Here is a 17,292-nt window from a genome sequence, read left to right on the forward strand (position 1 = left end):
AAGGACAATGGGTTGTATGAATGACATGCATGAAGAAGCACAAACACAAAACGTTATGTTATCAGCATACTGTAGTTGAAATACGGACAGAAATAAGAGGATGAAATGCCAGACAGAGAAATCCGAGGTTAGATGATGACTATCGCCTCTGAATTAAAAATATATTCGAAGCAGAATCATAGAGTGAAAAACAAAGTGAACAAAGACAAGATAAGCAAGCACAAGACAAAACTGGATGTATGGAAGCTAATGCAATGGGAAAAAAATGAAAATTGTAAAATTAACACTAGCGCAAACTACACACTACACTTCAGTGACAAATTTAGTATGGAAAACTAATAGTATGGCAAGAAAACACCTATGAACATTCTTTTACCTGTAGTAAAAGCACTGTGTAACAGCCGTTTGTGGCTTAAACCAATAATCGGTTTGACCATTTTAACCGATATTCACAATTTTCATTTGGTAAACACTTCTTCACATCATTTGATTGGACAATGTAACACATTTAATGTATTGTTTGAATAATTACTCAAAATATGTAGCTCAATTAAAACAAAGATGAAATGAGGAAATATTATTTTGCATATTATGTTACTACAGTAATTATAGGATAGATCCCGATAGCATATTCAGAATATTTTCAGATGTCGATAGTTTGATCGTCTTAAAGAAAAAAAATCTCTCCCAACTAATGCTGTGTAAACTATACAGGGAAAGCTGAGACTTTGTTTCTTATCAGAAGTAATTATTCGATTATTGGATAGGAAGCGCACTATAAATAATTTTTGGTGTAGTGAAAAAACAGATCTGGTAACCCTGGGGATTCATCTTCTCTATTCTAACTTAAAAAAAATGAAGTAGTTGGATTGTACTGTGAAAAGCGTCTGCTAAATTAATAAATGTAAATGTCATAGGGTCGAATAGAGAATGCTTTAATGATGCTTTTTTTAAAAACTGTTCGACAGCCCTAAATTCAACACAATAGAGATTTTCTTCACACACAGTATGGGCTGCAGTTTGACACATTTTTCCCATCCCCTTTTGATTGACAGGATATAATTGGCCCTGATCGTTGGTTATAAAATTGGCCGATACATCAGTGCATCACTAAATTATAGTTTTAAATAATTTATTCGTTTAGAAAAGTAGGGTAAAATCAGTTCAGCATAACAGTTATGAGACACCCAAACATGGGTATTGGTCGTAAAGTGATGCAACAATGAGGGTGAGAGAATGACAAAACTTTCAATTTGGGTAAACTAATATCCTAACAACATCCTATGCTGCTCTATTGTATGTGTGGGAGCAGACATTACCTGCTTGCTTTGAAAGCTTTGAGTTTCTGTACAAAGAAAGACTCCAGGAACTCAGCACACTGGTAAAAAGGCGAGTCGCTGGGATTGTAGTAGCGGCAGTTGTCGAAGATTTTGGTCATGTCCGCTACGAACTCTGTGAGTTTGCTGTAAAAGCGTTTCTGTATCCTCTCCTCCATCGTAGAGAGGTCTGAAGATAGCAGGAACACAAAGGCGAAAATAATGAAACCAATTACGAAAAAATAGATATATGATTAAAAATAAATATATGATCAAAATGGATCATTAACAAAATAAAAAAATTATAAATCTAATTGGTGCAAATTGTTCAAAATATTGTTTACAAGTCATCTATAAAATAATGTAATATAATACAGTATAATAATTTAGGAACTACCTCTTTAAAATGTATAATATTCCCTATTACAAGTCAAAATTATTCTGGTCATACAAAAAAGCAGGAACAAAAACTCATACCCATCGGTTCCTTGATGATCCCATAATAATCTGGAGCATCATTCGGATCCACTGGTTCCAGGAATGGCCACGCCATCTTATGGGACTAACATACAGGAAACATTTACAATGATTATAACATTTGTTTCTGTTCCCAATAACTTCCATTATAAATTTTGACCATACAATGGAAATCATTGGAAACAATAGCGTTGCATGACTGATATATAGCTTTTTTCATTTTTTATTCAAAATATAAAAAATATATATATATTCTGATTCTCAAATATATGTAATTATGTAAGTGAATGAGTTTCTTTGTTTAAACTCCTTTTTAATGATCACGTTAGTCGCGCCGCCATGTTAGTTTGTGCAGGAGTTCAGAGAATCGTATCAGTCGGATTTACAACCCGTAAATTCATCAATCTCTCCAGAAATACACAAGGGATTCAAAATATTCTCTAGGAACTAGGAGAAGAATAGAGCAAACTTTATAATTACCTGCACAATGTGTATCTGATATAAATAAAACAGGTTGACAAATTATATTCAAAATAATAATTATTGCCTAGTACTTGTGTAAATGTCTAAAACCTCAAATAAACATTACGTGGTTGAAAACACTGCCTAGTTTGATATATGTGACCCTGGACCACAAAACCAGTCACAAGTAGCACAGGTATATTTGTGGCAATAGCCAACAATTCATTGTATGGGTCAAAATTATCGATTTTCCTTTTATGCCAAAAATCATTAGGATATTAAGTAAAGATCATGTTCCATGAAGATATTTCCTACCATAACTATATAAAACATTTATTTTTGTGAGGGAATGCAAACACAATCGCGAACATAAATGGACAACTTTAAAGGCGATTTTCTCAATGTTTAGATTTGTTTGCACCCTCAGATTCCAGATTTTCAAATAGTTGTATCTCAGCTATATCCTAACAAACCATACATCAGTGGAAATCTTATTTAGTCAGCTTTCAGATAATAGGTAAAACATTTTTTATTGAGATTTATACATGTGACTGGTTAAGTGGTCCAGGGTCACATATGACAAGCGCAGAGGGTGTCAGTCTCTGGCTCGGCGCCAGCCGAAGCACGTTTGAATTTAGCAGTTAATCACATGACGAACGTTCTAATGACACAGGTGTGATTTTACACGTCAAAGGTGAAACCGATTACAACAACACAATCACTTGCTTTAATGCTTTTGTGATGATTATCTAACCTAACCACAATTAGGGGTAAAATTGAAGGGAACAATGCATGTACCAATCATACAAATTTGGATTGCGTTCCATTCCAAACAAAACACCAGCTCTAAAATTCAAAACAGGCACGAAACCGGATTTGCTTCCATACAAACCTGTAAGGAGCGCAGGATTCGCTTCAGCCCCTCGTAGTCTTTATCTGTGAGTGGCGTCAGGACCGTCATGGCGTCCTCCGTAGACTGGCACTGCGGGCACACATACTCGTCGATGTGTGTGGCTTCGCTCTGTAGGATGCCCACACAGCGCCCGTGGTACCAGTTCTGACAGCGATCACAACCGATGTAGAACCTAAAGCAGAAGCAGGCACAATCATGTCAGAAAGCACGCTCCCACGTGTACCTTTGGACATAAACGTGATGAAACTGCAGAAGCATGATTACTGCGACTCGTCGTATGGGGTTCTGCAGATGCAGTAGAGCTCCTCTGTGCTGCCCTCCTGAGCTCGTTTACATTCTGAACAGATGTAGTCATCCATCTTCTTGGCCTCTTTCTCGGTGATGCCCACACACTCGCCATGATACCAGTTAGAGCAGAGGTCACAACCAATGTAGAACCTGAGACAAGAACATACCAACATTAGATCGAGATCACATTTGATTTTCATATTTCAAAACCAGTTATATTTGTATGGCTTCAGTAGACAATCCTAACATTATTCACATGTATGTGTTCAACAATCTACAGAAACGAATTCAAATTTAATTCTCTTACATAGTAGTTGCAAAATGCCAAATCTAAATGTGAGATTTAACAATTTTTCTCTGATAAATGTTCAAACCAAGTAATAAATTAAAATAATTTGCTTAAAGATTTTTTGCTACTCAAAGTAACCCAAGGGAAACTAACTACACAAAACAAGTATAATATTATTTTACACCAGATGCATTCATATCAATTCATACTCATGTCTTATGCACAAAATTAATTTTACATTATTATATTTAGAATTCTCTGCAAAATATTTCCGTAATATCTTATAGTTTGTTTACATTTTTCATGCCAAAATTCTGTTTAATTAAAGAAAACAAACAAAACAAATAATTCCTAACAGATAAAAAAAACACCTGATAAATAGGTATATTTCTGCCTTTTAAAATATTATTGTACGCTTATATTTTTATGCCAAAATACTCTTAGTAGTGTAACTAAAGAAAACTAAATTAATAAATAAATAATCCCTAACAGATAAAAATCACATGATAAATAGGTGTGTTGTTTTGTTTTAAAATCTTATTGTATGTTTGGTAAAACTTTATTTAACATTGTCCTTGTTACACTTTACATGTACTTACCATAGTAATAATAACAGTAAATTATGCATAAATACATGCAACTAACCCTCAACCAAACCCTAATCCTACCCAGTACTTGTTGTTAATTAATCTTACCCAGTACCGGTACTTAAATAATTACATTGTAACAATGACACGTTAAAACAAACTCTAACCTAATGTTAATATTTTCATGTCAAAATACACATAATAGTGCAATTACAATAAATACATAAATGAATCCTAACACATAAAAACAACAGGTAAATAGATGTTTCTTTTTAAAAGCTTATTGCATGTTTATATTTTCAGCCAATAATGTGAACGTCTAGTCTAAATGTCTCAACACCTGATGACCGCCTGAAATCAGAGGACATACTTAGACTCATCGTAGGGCGTCTTGCAGATGCAGTATAACTTGATGTCCCTCTTGTTGTCCTTTGAGGTAGTGGAGATCATCTTTTTGCGTTTGGACTTGGAGGCGGCTTCTCTCTCCTCGTCCCGCTTGCGCTTGTGTGCGGCGGAGGGCGAGGTGACCGTGGGCGCGTACGTGGAGAGACCACTGTGCACGTGTGCGCTGACAGCCGCCGCAGCCTGAGCCGCCGCAGCCTGAGCTTTCTCCTTCTCTCGCCGGAGTTTAATGAGATCGCGCTTCAACTCCTCCTGCAATCAAAACAAATATGTAAATGCATCAACATATGGCGTGCAGCTTCAGCTGTCTATTTGGCAACACTGATATGGTGTGAACGGAGTGTGTGAGCTCAGATGTACGTGAGAAATGAAAGCACACGTCTTCGTTGCCAGATTCTCACTGCTAAGTGCTGTCATAAACGCCGCAAAACAGTCATTAGTAAGTGCATATGACCTTTCAAAAGTTTGTAGCCGGTAGGATTTTTTTTATATATACTTATATATACTTTCTGTGATGTAAAGCTGAATCAGCATCTTTTCTCCAGTCTTCAGTGTCACATGATCCTTCAGAAATCATTATAATATGACGATTTGGTGCTCAAGAAACATTTCTGATTATTATCGATGTTGAAAACAGTTGTGCTGCTTAATATTTTTGGAATCAGTGAAATGTTCTTCATTTTGTTTAAAAGAACAGCATTTATTTGAAGTAGAAATCATGTGTAACAAGTCTTTACTGTCAGTTTTGATCAATTTGAATGTATGAATGAATGAGGCATTTATATAGCGCTTTCATTTGTACTACTGTACACCCAGTAGTAAAAAGTTAATTTCTTTAAAAGTTAATTTCTTTAAAAAACAATAACACATCTTGACTGAACTGAAACTCTCATATCAGTGTAAAACAGTGCAGTTTCCGCACTTCCTGTTCCTCTCACCTGGACTTGCAGCTGTAGTTCTTTATCGAGCAGTGCTCTTTTCTTCAGGATATCAGCTTTGAGCTGCTCTTTGTGTTTGAAGAGCAGAGCCGACAGCTTGCTGGCGTTCTGCTTGCTGCGCTTTTGCTCCACAGACTCCTCCCGTTTCCTCTTTTTGGCCGCCTGCCTCTCGTCCTTATCGATTTTATCCAGGATGAACTTCATCACCTGGTTACAAACAATCATTCTGCCCAGACAGACATAAAAACAAACAAACAAAGGATTTGGTTGATTAATGCCAGTCTATTCTACTCCATAAATACGGCTTCAGTGGTTTATGGTTTATCTGTGGTGCACATATATAATGAGACTGAATAAAACTTCATGTTTGTTGGAATTTAAAATTTGAATAACGTGGAAAGGAATAAATGGGGAGGAATTGAGATGGACAGTGTTTACCTCTGGTTCTCCTCTCTTTCAGCAGGAGTCATGGTTTTCTTCTGTTTTAACTGCTCTATGGCCACATTCTGCTTCTGAGCCACCTAAGTGAAAAATTGAGTGTGTTTAACATTTGAAGAAAGAGAGATCATCCGCGCTTCTTCCGCAGTGTAGTAGTTTTTAATATTTGCAATCTGGCAACCGTGCTGATGCTGTGCATGAGCACGGTTACCAGATTGCAAATATTAAAAACACTGGGTTTTGTCTTTTATTTGACAAAAAAGTTATTTCTCATTCTTTTTTCGTCAACGATATTCCATGTTAATATAGTCGCGGTAATCGTTTAATGATGTTGGCGTCGTCTCGTCATCGTCTCGGAAAAAAAGGTTGTCAGTGAAAATCTTTCTTCATAGATTTCATTAACAAATTAATGTTATTAACACTAGTAATTTTTAGTTACTACATATTCAGGAAATATATACTGATAACTTTTTTCTTTAAATAATATTAATAACAATGTGCACTAAAAAATTGTACACAATAAGTAAATTATATGGACAATGCTATTTTTTTTTTGTATTTAGTCATATATATATCCATAGTTTATTGTAATATAAAAATGTGTCCATTATATCTATGAACAATATTATGCATTATTTCTAGGTACATATTCTCATATTTATGTTATTGAATTTAGTGTTGTTTTTTGTTGCTTGTTTTATTCCCAAAACTAAATTGTCCCCCGGGATCAATAAAGTTGTCTGAAATATTACATAAGATGAGACATTTTAAGGAAATTAAATTAAATGCTACCAATAAGAATTAAAATTACAATAATAAAATTTGCCTCAAATTTAAATATCAATCAACTAAGTTTTAATCAACTAAGGCTCATTTACACATGCATAATAACCTAGTCTGACTTCATTCATGGGTAATGCCTCTAACCATAGTGAGAAATTATTGCAAATATCAAGCCAACTCACTCTCAAATTTTGGATCCAAATTCATAATTTGTATATCATAATTTGAACAGAACCATATTTAACATTCAAATCACAAACAACCGTATACTGCTGCAGTGCGAACATAGCCCAAAGTCTACATAATACCCCATCTTTCTTGATAACATATTTATCCAACTCAATGAAACTGTGGAACAACTTGAGTCATATTAGTTTCCTGACCTGTTTCTGTATCAGGTCGCTCTGGCTGACGTGCTGTTGGGCCTGCTCTCGCTTCGCCTCCTGCTGTTTCTTCTTCTGCTGCTGCTGTTCGCAGAGCTGCTGGATCCGCTGGAGCTGCTCCTGTACGCTGGCCGTCTGGATGGTCACCAGATTCTGGATCTGGTGCGCTTGGACTTGCCCTCCGCCCTGCTGCTGGATCTGAATGGGCAGTTGCAGTTTGATCTGCTGGGGCATCCCGGCTGTGGTCCCGACCTGCTGAACCTGAGCTTGAATTTGGGCTGCTACCTGACTCTGGATGTGGGAGATGACCTGCTGCTGGAGCCCGGGGACGCTGAGGAGCTGCGGGGGGAGCTGGATCTGGGGCTGGACTTTGGTAACGGTGGTCTGGGTGACAGGGAGGGTGGTGATCTGCTGTGGAGGTGCGGTGGCTGTCACCTGTGCTATCTGAGGGACAGGGACAGGTACAGGTGTAGGGGGCGCGACTGATGTTTGAGGAAGGACCTGGGGCTGAGGTCGGAGCTGTACGGGCGGGTGGGGTTGTAGAGGTGGAGTCGGTTGGGGAACGATTGCGGCTGGGACCGGGGTGGGTATGTGCTGGACTGGCTGTGATGGAGGGAGAGATAATGTGGGAGGAAGTGTGGTTGGAGGTTGGGGCTGTGGAGCAAGACGAGTAGCTAGAAAAAGAGAGAGAAAATATATTGGAACTTAAAACACTCGCTGATCATAGAGAACATTGGTGGCATTGGTTCTACGATCTACTTAGGTTTACAAAGCTTTTGAGAAACACAACAGTGAACAGCTAAAATACACAAAACAATAAAATAAAAAAAAATAAAAAATAAAAAAGGGTATTTGTGTTTTTCATGATACATGGTATTATATTTGCTATGATACAGGAACTTCGATGGGCCAGTGCTGTATTGTCACAAGTTTGATCACTCGCACATTTTTTTAAATGATTATATTTGGTCAGAAAACTGCAAGGAGACCTTTAAATGTCTGTGACAAAAGGTTTATAAAAGCTTCTTATTACAAAACTGTGTGAAATGTATAATCAGTCCACAATTTTTTTGGAAATTATGCGAATGTGAAAAAGCGTAAATGGAGCACAATGAACATGAAGAGTCGGAGTTCGGCACATTTACTGTGAACCGAGCCTCTCTGAGACACTGAAAACACCAGATCATGAGCTGCTTGCATGTAAGAACACAGTGACGCGCTTCATTCTGAAACATGCAGCGCAACGGACTACATATTTAAAATACACACTGAGGTGTGTGAAAGAGACTTAAGAAGCAAGAGTGATAAATCGCAGCTGGTAATACTGTTTCGATACTGCGGAAAATGAGTAATGAAACCGTTTCAAACAATCAGAATCTGACAAAACTAGTAGGCATCTAGGTAATCTGTGCAGGAAGTTCAAGTGTCATCAGAAAATTTAGTTAACTTTTTTGGAGGTTTAATCAGCTTCTGTGTTTTGCTGGCTTAAGAAGATGTAACATTGCCAGAAAAGTTCCATACTGATGCTGTGTGAAAATAGAAAAGTGTCTAATAAAGTCTCACCTGGTTGAATGGGTGCTGGAGTTGTGCTGGTGATGGCAGCTGGTGCAGCTGTGGCTGGGATGCATGATGAGGTCGTTATGGCGGGGGCTGCGGGGGCAGACACTGGTGCAGGGGCCATGGGTGTGAACAAGAAACGCTGGACTTGGCCATTGGGCATGGCCGCCTGCATGAGCTGCTGACCGGGCCCCGGGATGACCGTCACCCCCTGAGGAATGACCTGCAGCTGGCCTGTGGTCTGACCTTGCCCTTGGATCACTACTGTCAACCCTTGGTTCCCTCCCTGAAGAGCAAAAGTGCAAGTTTATTTCAGTAGCAAGTAACATTAATCAATAACCTTGTCTTTAAAAGGCAATAGGTAACAAGTGGCTAAATGCGACTACAGAGGTTTTCGGGGACATTAAACATCATTACAACTAACAGGTAAACATCTACTTACTAGTCTGCAAGCTATTTTAACTCAAACTTTCAAGGATTTAAAAATAAAGACTGAAAGAGATGTTGGAAGCTTAGTTTTGGTGATGTTGAAGTCATGCGACCGTGTTGTAGGTTTTTAATATTCTACGTTTAGCTTTTTACTTCTGCGAAATTTACGCTCCAAGATTCCTAAAAGTTGTGTTCATTTGTGAAGATTATCATAATGAACAAAACATGTAGGAATCATAAACTTTTGTTTGGTCACAGAGCTTAATTTCTGCAATAATCCCAAAGCCAATGGGAAAAACCTATTGGGTTTTTGTCGATGGAAGCAAGGTGATGCCGACTACATCACTGCAGCGCTCTATAATGTGCACAGATTAATCGGGCACAATAAGAACATTAAAATATGCGTTAAAGGAAGTAAATAAAGGTCCAATTGATTGCATGCTGATTTAAAACTGGTACAAACCTGAGCCCCTTGGGTGAGCTGAGTGAGCTGGGCTAGTGTGAGTTTGACCTGACCCTGCTGTGGTCTGGGAGAAGAGGCCATCTGTGGGGTCTGGGGTTGATTTGGTGTGGAGAGGCGAGGAGGAGTGCCCACCACCTGAGTGCCCACACTTGTTTGCACTGGCTGTTGCACTTGACCTGTGTGATATAAATCACAATCACACTCAGAAGTTTCAGAAACGATTTAGAAAACTGTGGTGTATTCAACAGAGTAGGGAATAAGTTACTGTGGACATCACATGGTCACAATGTAGCCTTCTGCTGTCAAATATTTTGGTTTAATTACCAATAATTAAACAAGACCCCATCATTTCCTGTCTCTTCTCTATTTTCCTACAGAACATTAAAAGTAATGTTAAAAACAAATTTCCAGGACAAATGCATGTTCAGAATACCTTGCTGAACCATCAGGGGTGTGCGAATGATAGTCTTCCCCAGGGTGGTGGCCTGTTGCAGGGGAGAGCGTATCACAGTCATTCCTGGCCGTAGAGCGGTTCCAGTAGTAAGGACCTGAGCATAAACAAGTAAATGAAACATTATTCCAGGAACACAAAATGTTGAGTTGACCAGAGCGGATCATTTTAGTGAGAGTTCATACCTGTTGCGTGGAGGTGGTTGTGTTGGGTCGGATGTTAATAGTGGCCGTACGGGGCTGGAATGGAGGGAAGGACTGTGCGGTGGCCGCTGTGCTTGATGGAATGATGCCCACCACCTTCTGCTGTACCTGTACCAAACCTGTTGAGACAATGAGTAGATTTAGTTTGCTCCAAGAGTACTGCATTACATAGATAAAAAACTGTTCAAAAGTTCGGGGTTGGTAATATTTTTAAATGTTTTTGGAAAAAATCTCTTATGCTCACCAAGGCTACATTTATTTGATACTAATTATAGTAACATTGTGAAAAACGTGGGTAATCAAACAGTTTCTGGTCCCCAGTGTATAGTTTTTTCTCCTATGGAAGTCAATGGGCACTTTGGTTACCCATTCTTCAAAATATCTTCTTTTGTGTTCAGCACAAGAAATAAATAATACAGGTTTGGAACAACATTAGAGTGAGTAAATAATGACTGAATGTTTTGGTTAACTATCCCTATAAGGTCAAGCAGCAGCATGTTTACCATTACCTAACTACACGCGACGCGCGATAAAAGGTATCTTTTCCATGTTAATCAGAGTTTTTGTCCTAACCTATTTGTCCGATTCTATTTTAGAAACGGTTTCTATTTTTCTGCGACGTCACGCTGGAACAACAAACACAAAGTGTGGCAATGGTAATCTCAGGTGCTGTTTATGTGCTTTATTCAATGTTAAAAGCGTGTCATGTGACTTTGAATATCATTTAGTGCTCCCAGCTTTGTAGCTGTAAAAGCAACAATGGAAAATTCACCTCATATCTTGAAATTAAACAAATGGAAACAAGAACGTTCAAACTGTGAAGAAACAAGTATATTATTTGACAAAGATTGTTTTAGTAAATCAGTAGCCTGTGTATTTGAATAATATTTAAATGGTGTAATATTTGTAAATTTGATTATGTAGCTACTTATCCATTTTCTTGCGAGTGCCGTCAAGATTACTCTCTGGTGCTGTGCACTTGCCGCGAGAGCCCGCCCACACGCAGTTCTGATTGGCTGTGGGTTTTGATTGATTTGTACGCATCTCGCAGTCGCGTCTAAGTGTGGACAGACAAATTATTTGTAGCTGGATTTTATCGCATCACGTCTGGTTAGGACACGGTGTTAGGGTACTGTCGCTTTGAGAACGGCACGCGACGCATCTAATATACACGCACCAGATTTTCTCTCAAATGTTTGCTTTCACTTTAGACAGAACCAACTCCGTTTATGTAAACCTTGTGTGTATTTGACACTATTAGCACAATGAGACTCTAAAGATAACCAGTCCAGTAACCAGGCGCTGTTTGACAGGCTGTAGTTCCTGCCTGGGTGTATGCGCTCAGAAAAGCGCATGTTAGAATAGCGCATCAGCACGCGAATGAAATGTTTAACCGGCAAGGCTTTAAAGTACATGCAAATAATTAACTTTTGTGAATTGCAGTGTCCCGTATCTGCATTAACGTGTGATGTAAATGTATGCTGCATTGTACAGTATGTTGAGACAGAGGCACCAGAACTGCAACTGATAGAATGCACTCCAACACGATACTTCGATATTTCTTCAAAAGCAGATCGTGGAGACATTTTAATCGTCCACGATCAGAAATCGTGATATCGCACATCCCTAGGTAGAGTATTGATATCAGAATAAGAATACTTGACTTGGAATATTAACTTCAAGTGTTTTCCAAACAGAAAAACAAACAAATTAGCACAAGGAAAGAAAGAAAGAAAGAAATCCTTTGTATTTAACAATGACAAACAACTGAATTGAAATTGAAGCCGGACGTGAAAAAGGACGTAGAGCTTTGTACCAAACTTTATGGGATGTTCACAATGACAGCAATTAAACTGAATGTTTCCTTGAACTCATTGAAGCTGAATGACTTTTAGCTGCTTTGTTGCAGCAAACTGCTGCCAGTCTGAACAACCTTTTAGATAACTAACAGGCTGCATTAAGTGACCCATGCACACGGTATGTTGTTCATCATTTGAAACGAAGTAAAAAAATAAACCTCATTTAGGAATATGGTGCCGATATTATGCCTCTCTGCAAATCTGCGTGCAGGCAGGCCTAACTTGAAACAAGAATCACATGCCAATGATGTTGGAGGCCTGCCGTACCTCCTTGCGTGGTTGGCACGTTCACTGTGACTATCTTGCTGTTGGCTGGAACAGGTAGTTTAGCGGTGATGACACTGCCGGCCATCGACCCCGCAGCAGCCGCGATGTGGAACGTTTGCCCAGACGTGGTGGCGCTACTCGCCGCCACAGTCACAACCGAACTGGTAGAGACTGTAAGACACAGGTCTGATCACCACCCTAACACATACATCTCAATCAGGTAATACAGCGGCGCTTGCATCCAAGTACGCCACGGACAACCAACGTCGATGTCAAGCACTAAACACACAACTACAAATAAACGTACCCACAAAAAAAAAAATCTGCTAATTTCCGATCAAATACACTGACGTGCAAAAACATCTCAAATAAAAAGTCATCAAGAACTGTAATTAACCATGCATCCTCATAACATTGTAAAGACTGACCTGAACTGCCTTGTTGGCCCTGCTTGACCCAGGAAGCAAAGGACTGCTGGAAGTTCTTGTTTTGCTGGAATGTCACCGGAGAGCCCAGCTTGGCGGTCATTACCACTTTTGGCGCTGAAGTTACCTGACCGCTAATAGAGCCCACCACCACCTTCTGAGTAGTGGTGCCAGGGGTCGTAGGGGTGCTGGTCAAGGTGGATGTGGTGCTGGTGCTGCTAGGTTTTTGCTGTTCCAACCGTTTCTGCAATATAATCATCGAAAAAATGTTGCTTGACAATATAAACAAAGATACTAGGCAATAAGATAAACAAACAAGAAAAAAATCAACAAAAATAAGATTATTACAATTAAGAACACACAAACAAACTAAGAGTTAAAGGATCATTAAAGGCAACAACCAATCAAAAGGCCCATTGGAAAGAACACTAATTTCTTTCAGCATTGTGTGCCCCTGGTTAAGAGGGGCGCCCCAGGTGGGCACATGTCTACATTCCCACCTGCTGGGCTGCCAATCTCTGATGCTTTAGCTGAGATTCCAATTGGGCCTTGACCTCCTCTGCTTTCTTCTGCACACTAACCTTAGTTGGGTCAGCCGCTTGTGCCTTTTCCCTCTCAACCCTGTCAAGTCAGAAGGTTTGAAAATCTTTAAAAGAATAGAAAACTTGGGACACACTGAGTATTGGGAAACATACAAATTGGTAATTGTGTAAACAACCACAGGAAATAACATCCAACATTTTTATTATCATTAAAATATAATATATGAAAATGCACATATTCATGTCTTATCTACAACCATCCTTTATCCAAAATATTTCACACTAGAGAAAGATTTGATGGAGTGTTTGATATACTGATTCCTTGCATACTCATCTGTTGCATTGTGAGAGTGCGCAAATTCACAAATACAACAGGAAAAAGAGGGAATTCCCACCTTTCAGTAAAGGCTCGAATCTCCCAGAGTTCCAGATCTTCCTCGGCCACCCAGGTTTCGATCACAACAGGCCCTGTCTGCTTAGCCGGTTCTGGCTTCTTTGGTCTCAGAGCACTCGAACGAAGGCCTTTCCTTTGAGGTGTGGGAGTCTCTGCTCAAAGGAATGAAGGACAGACCAAATATCAACAGTGTTTCGGGTCAATCTAGCCTTGCATTATAGAAAACTATCCATGTCTGAAAACAATGGACTAATCGGTTGACTGGCATAAGGACTCATTGAGTCACCATTACCTTTGGGAGTCTCAGGTACCCCAAGGGGACAAATAATCTTCCTGATGCAATACTCTGAACGAATGCCATAAGGACCAACATCTCTCCGCTTTATGATCTCCGTGGTGGTGATATCAGTGTCAGATGTCTCTGTTACACAAAAATGGTTGAGCACTGGCTTTTTAAAGTTCCTCATGAAGGCCAAAATTATATTAAAGTGGTTAAGCGCCAACCTGTTCGCGTTGTCCCTCCTGTGGGTGAGGGTTTCACAGACATGTCATCCCATCTGAGGCAGGCCCAAAGTAGCCTTAACATTAGGCTCACTCCAGCCAAAGACCTCACCGTCTGGAGTCGGTATCTGTATGAAAGAACCTCCAGCTCATTAGCATCACTAAAATGTTTTAGGTATTCATGCAGATCTCATAAGCCTATTTGGACTTTTGGCGACTAGTACTGCTCTTGAAAATGTTCATAAATGGACAGCAATATCCTGGTCTCTCATCTGGACACCAAATTAACCTTGAGGAAAGATTTGAGCACTAATTGGGACCAAGAACATAATAGTACAGTAAAGGCTACAAAATACCCTAAAGGGGTGGTTGATTGCGATTTCACTTTTTTCATTTTAAATAGTGTGAAAAAAAAAATGAAGACATGTTATATTGCACCCCATAAACACAATTATGCAAAGAAAAAAAGCAGTAAACCACCCCTTTATGGAAACTAGTAGATTAATTAGATCAACTAGATTCCAGTTCACATTGTCTAAACATAATTGAGTGGTTCTTGAAGCTAAACCTGCCCCCAAAACTACTAAGGGGTTGCCAGGGAATTCCAATAAAGTTGCCAAGTTGTTTCAATTAGATTTTAGAGTGCACTGCTACATGGTTGGCAAAATGTTATCAGTGGTTGTAGGACATTGGTAGGTTATTACCGGCCCAAGTCAAAATAGCCCACCCCAAGTGTCGATGAAATTCTGGTCCTATACATCTTGGGACAATGAAACTATTTAATTTTCATACATTTTCTCGAACACAAGGCAAAAACACAAGTCTGATTGCCTGGAGAAGTGATGGCACATCTCTTCCTTTACAAGACACAAGATTTGAAATACCATCCATGTCCATAAAACAAAGAGTTTAGGGGCTTGATCAGGGCTAGACCTAATCTCTGCTGGAAAGTGCGCCTTCAGGAGCAGGAATGGACACCCCTACCCGAACCCAAATGTAAGCAATAATAACAGTGACGATTGCTTTATTAATTAATTCAGGTGTTTAGAAAGACAACATGAAACAGGGAAATAAAAAATTTGCTAAAAATACAAACCTCCATGTGATCCCAAATGTTGGTCGTGGGGATGGGTAGGGCCAGATGTCCAGGGCTGGCTTGGCATTATAGTTAAAGATAGGAACTTCACGGATACCACCGCGCCTTGCTAGTTTCTTCAGCTCATCATTAGGAAGCACAAAGATACTCTTCTTGCTACTCTTGGTCACAAACTTGCGGTACGAGGGCAAGGCTGTTCCGGACCGCGTTTTCTTGGTGCGAGAGAACTTTAACAGTCGTACCCTGTCCCTGGTGGAATATTCGTGACTCACTGTCATAGACTTTACAGTGGAACCACTAGGACTTAACATGGTATCGGTCAGTGTTTTCGTGACAGTGGTCAAACACTCTTTTGTTAGAGTAGCTTCCTGGGGTGAGTCTGTAACCTGTGTAACAGTGGTAGTTGTAGTGGAGAGTGTCGAAACAGAGCTGGTAGACTCCACCTTAGAATCTGTTGGTACAGGTGTACTGATCCCGTTATTGGAAGCAAGACTGTCACGTGAGGTCAACACCATGCGGGACGCTGTGGATACTGTGGTTGTAGTTGTCGTGACTTGAGTAATGACGGTCGTAGTCTCGCTAACACTGCTGCTGTTTTCGGTGAGGTCACTACTTAAGCTGGACTCTTCCGCTGAAGGGACGGGAGAAGGAACAGGAGGCTTTGCCTCCTCAACTTGCATTGGCTCTATCTTTGAGCTATGACTAGGCACCTCGGATCTTGCATTCGGCTCAGAAGCAACAGAAGAAGGTACAGCGGAAGAAACCGAGGAGTCTACAGATTCTTCAATGTTGTTTTCCAACTTGGCCACTTTCTGAGGCGGTGGATAATCGGGATCAAGCTTGGTAACCCCTTTATCCTCATCCGATTTGACCTGAGGAATCGTGCTATTAGTCCATTCTTTAAGACACTCTTGAGTGGCGTCACCATTCAATAGCGACTTAACTGGTTCCTTTGGTGATATTGCTTTAATCTCCTCCGCAACGGTATTGGTTAGCTCCTTTGTGTTAACATTATCAGTCAATGTCTTACATTCTGGGTCAACAGGACCATCCTTCCCATTTACTTGCACAGGCAAAGCTCTCTTTACATCTAGGTCATTTTCATTGTTTTCAATGATGTCCTTTATTTCAGAGTCTTCAGGTGGGCATGTAACTTCTGTAACGGTTTTCTCAGGTTTAGCGTTCAAGCTGAGGCTTTGATCCAGACTTTGAGAGTTTCCATTAAGCTCAGACATTGCTACCCTACTGGCGGTCCTGGGTTCAGGTTCTGTCAACTTCTGCTCATGTTCTTTAGGGGCTAAGTCACCCGAGTCATTTAATCTGACATCCAGGATGTTCTTCTGTCCTGAAGTGTTTGTCTTAGCCTGTTCTTCCTCCTGGTTAAAATCAAGCTTTTTGACCACATTGTCTTTTTCTTGGATTACTAGACATGCTACTCCCTCAGTCTGTCTAGCCTTTGGAGTTTCAGAGATATTTCCTTCAATCTTAATTTTTTGATCTTGAGCAGCAATGGTTGTCTCTTTGTTTTCCAATATCTTTTCTGTAGAGGGTTTAGACATGGTTCCCTGCTTGAGTTTCTCAAGCCTCTGCTTCTCTTCTATGGTGAACTGTTTGACCCGCCTCTCCAAAAGGCCATCAAGTTTTGATGCCTTGATTTTCTTGTATGCTGTGCGTAGCAAGAAGCCTTCACTGACATTCACAACATCATGCCAGAAGGACTGCAGGGGTTGATTAGGAGCACTATCCTCATTATCCGAAGGCTCTCTTTTTAAAGGAGAGGCATCGGATGAGGCATTTGTGATGTTAGCTACAACCATGAAAAACAGGCT

The 17,292-nt window shown here is 39.8% G+C and overlaps 1 protein-coding gene across 15 annotated transcripts in view; it reads right to left on the bottom strand.

Moving 5' to 3' along the window:
* The window catches only part of bptf (bromodomain PHD finger transcription factor), a 32,880-nt gene that overhangs the window by 1,823 nt on the left and 13,765 nt on the right, over positions 1–17,292 (bottom strand). For 7 of the 15 annotated variants that reach the window (XM_079609098.1, XM_079609096.1, XM_079609101.1 and 4 more), the window contains exons 13-31: positions 15,464–17,270; positions 14,371–14,495; positions 14,159–14,287; positions 13,868–14,018; positions 13,431–13,551; positions 12,934–13,174; positions 12,506–12,676; positions 10,362–10,498; positions 10,159–10,273; positions 9,726–9,901; positions 8,840–9,119; positions 7,277–7,950; positions 6,111–6,193; positions 5,673–5,898; positions 4,703–4,986; positions 3,433–3,606; positions 3,148–3,340; positions 1,794–1,878; positions 1,320–1,506 (exon numbers count right to left, since the gene is read on the bottom strand). In XM_079609098.1, the coding sequence (XP_079465224.1) occupies positions 1,320–1,506; positions 1,794–1,878; positions 3,148–3,340; positions 3,433–3,606; positions 4,703–4,986; positions 5,673–5,898; positions 6,111–6,193; positions 7,277–7,950; positions 8,840–9,119; positions 9,726–9,901; positions 10,159–10,273; positions 10,362–10,498; positions 12,506–12,676; positions 12,934–13,174; positions 13,431–13,551; positions 13,868–14,018; positions 14,159–14,287; positions 14,371–14,495; positions 15,464–17,270 (5,359 nt within the window). The remainder of the gene's footprint in view (positions 1–1,319; positions 1,507–1,793; positions 1,879–3,147; positions 3,341–3,432; positions 3,607–4,702; positions 4,987–5,672; positions 5,899–6,110; positions 6,194–7,276; positions 7,951–8,839; positions 9,120–9,725; positions 9,902–10,158; positions 10,274–10,361; positions 10,499–12,505; positions 12,677–12,933; positions 13,175–13,430; positions 13,552–13,867; positions 14,019–14,158; positions 14,288–14,370; positions 14,496–15,463; positions 17,271–17,292) is intronic. The other 8 variants (XM_079609094.1, XM_079609102.1, XM_079609103.1 and 5 more) reach the window with 3 other exon arrangements.

Source organism: Phoxinus phoxinus, assembly GCF_949152265.1.
Source record: "Phoxinus phoxinus genome assembly, chromosome: 1".
In the NCBI taxonomy this organism is placed as follows: domain Eukaryota; kingdom Metazoa; phylum Chordata; class Actinopteri; order Cypriniformes; family Leuciscidae; genus Phoxinus; species Phoxinus phoxinus.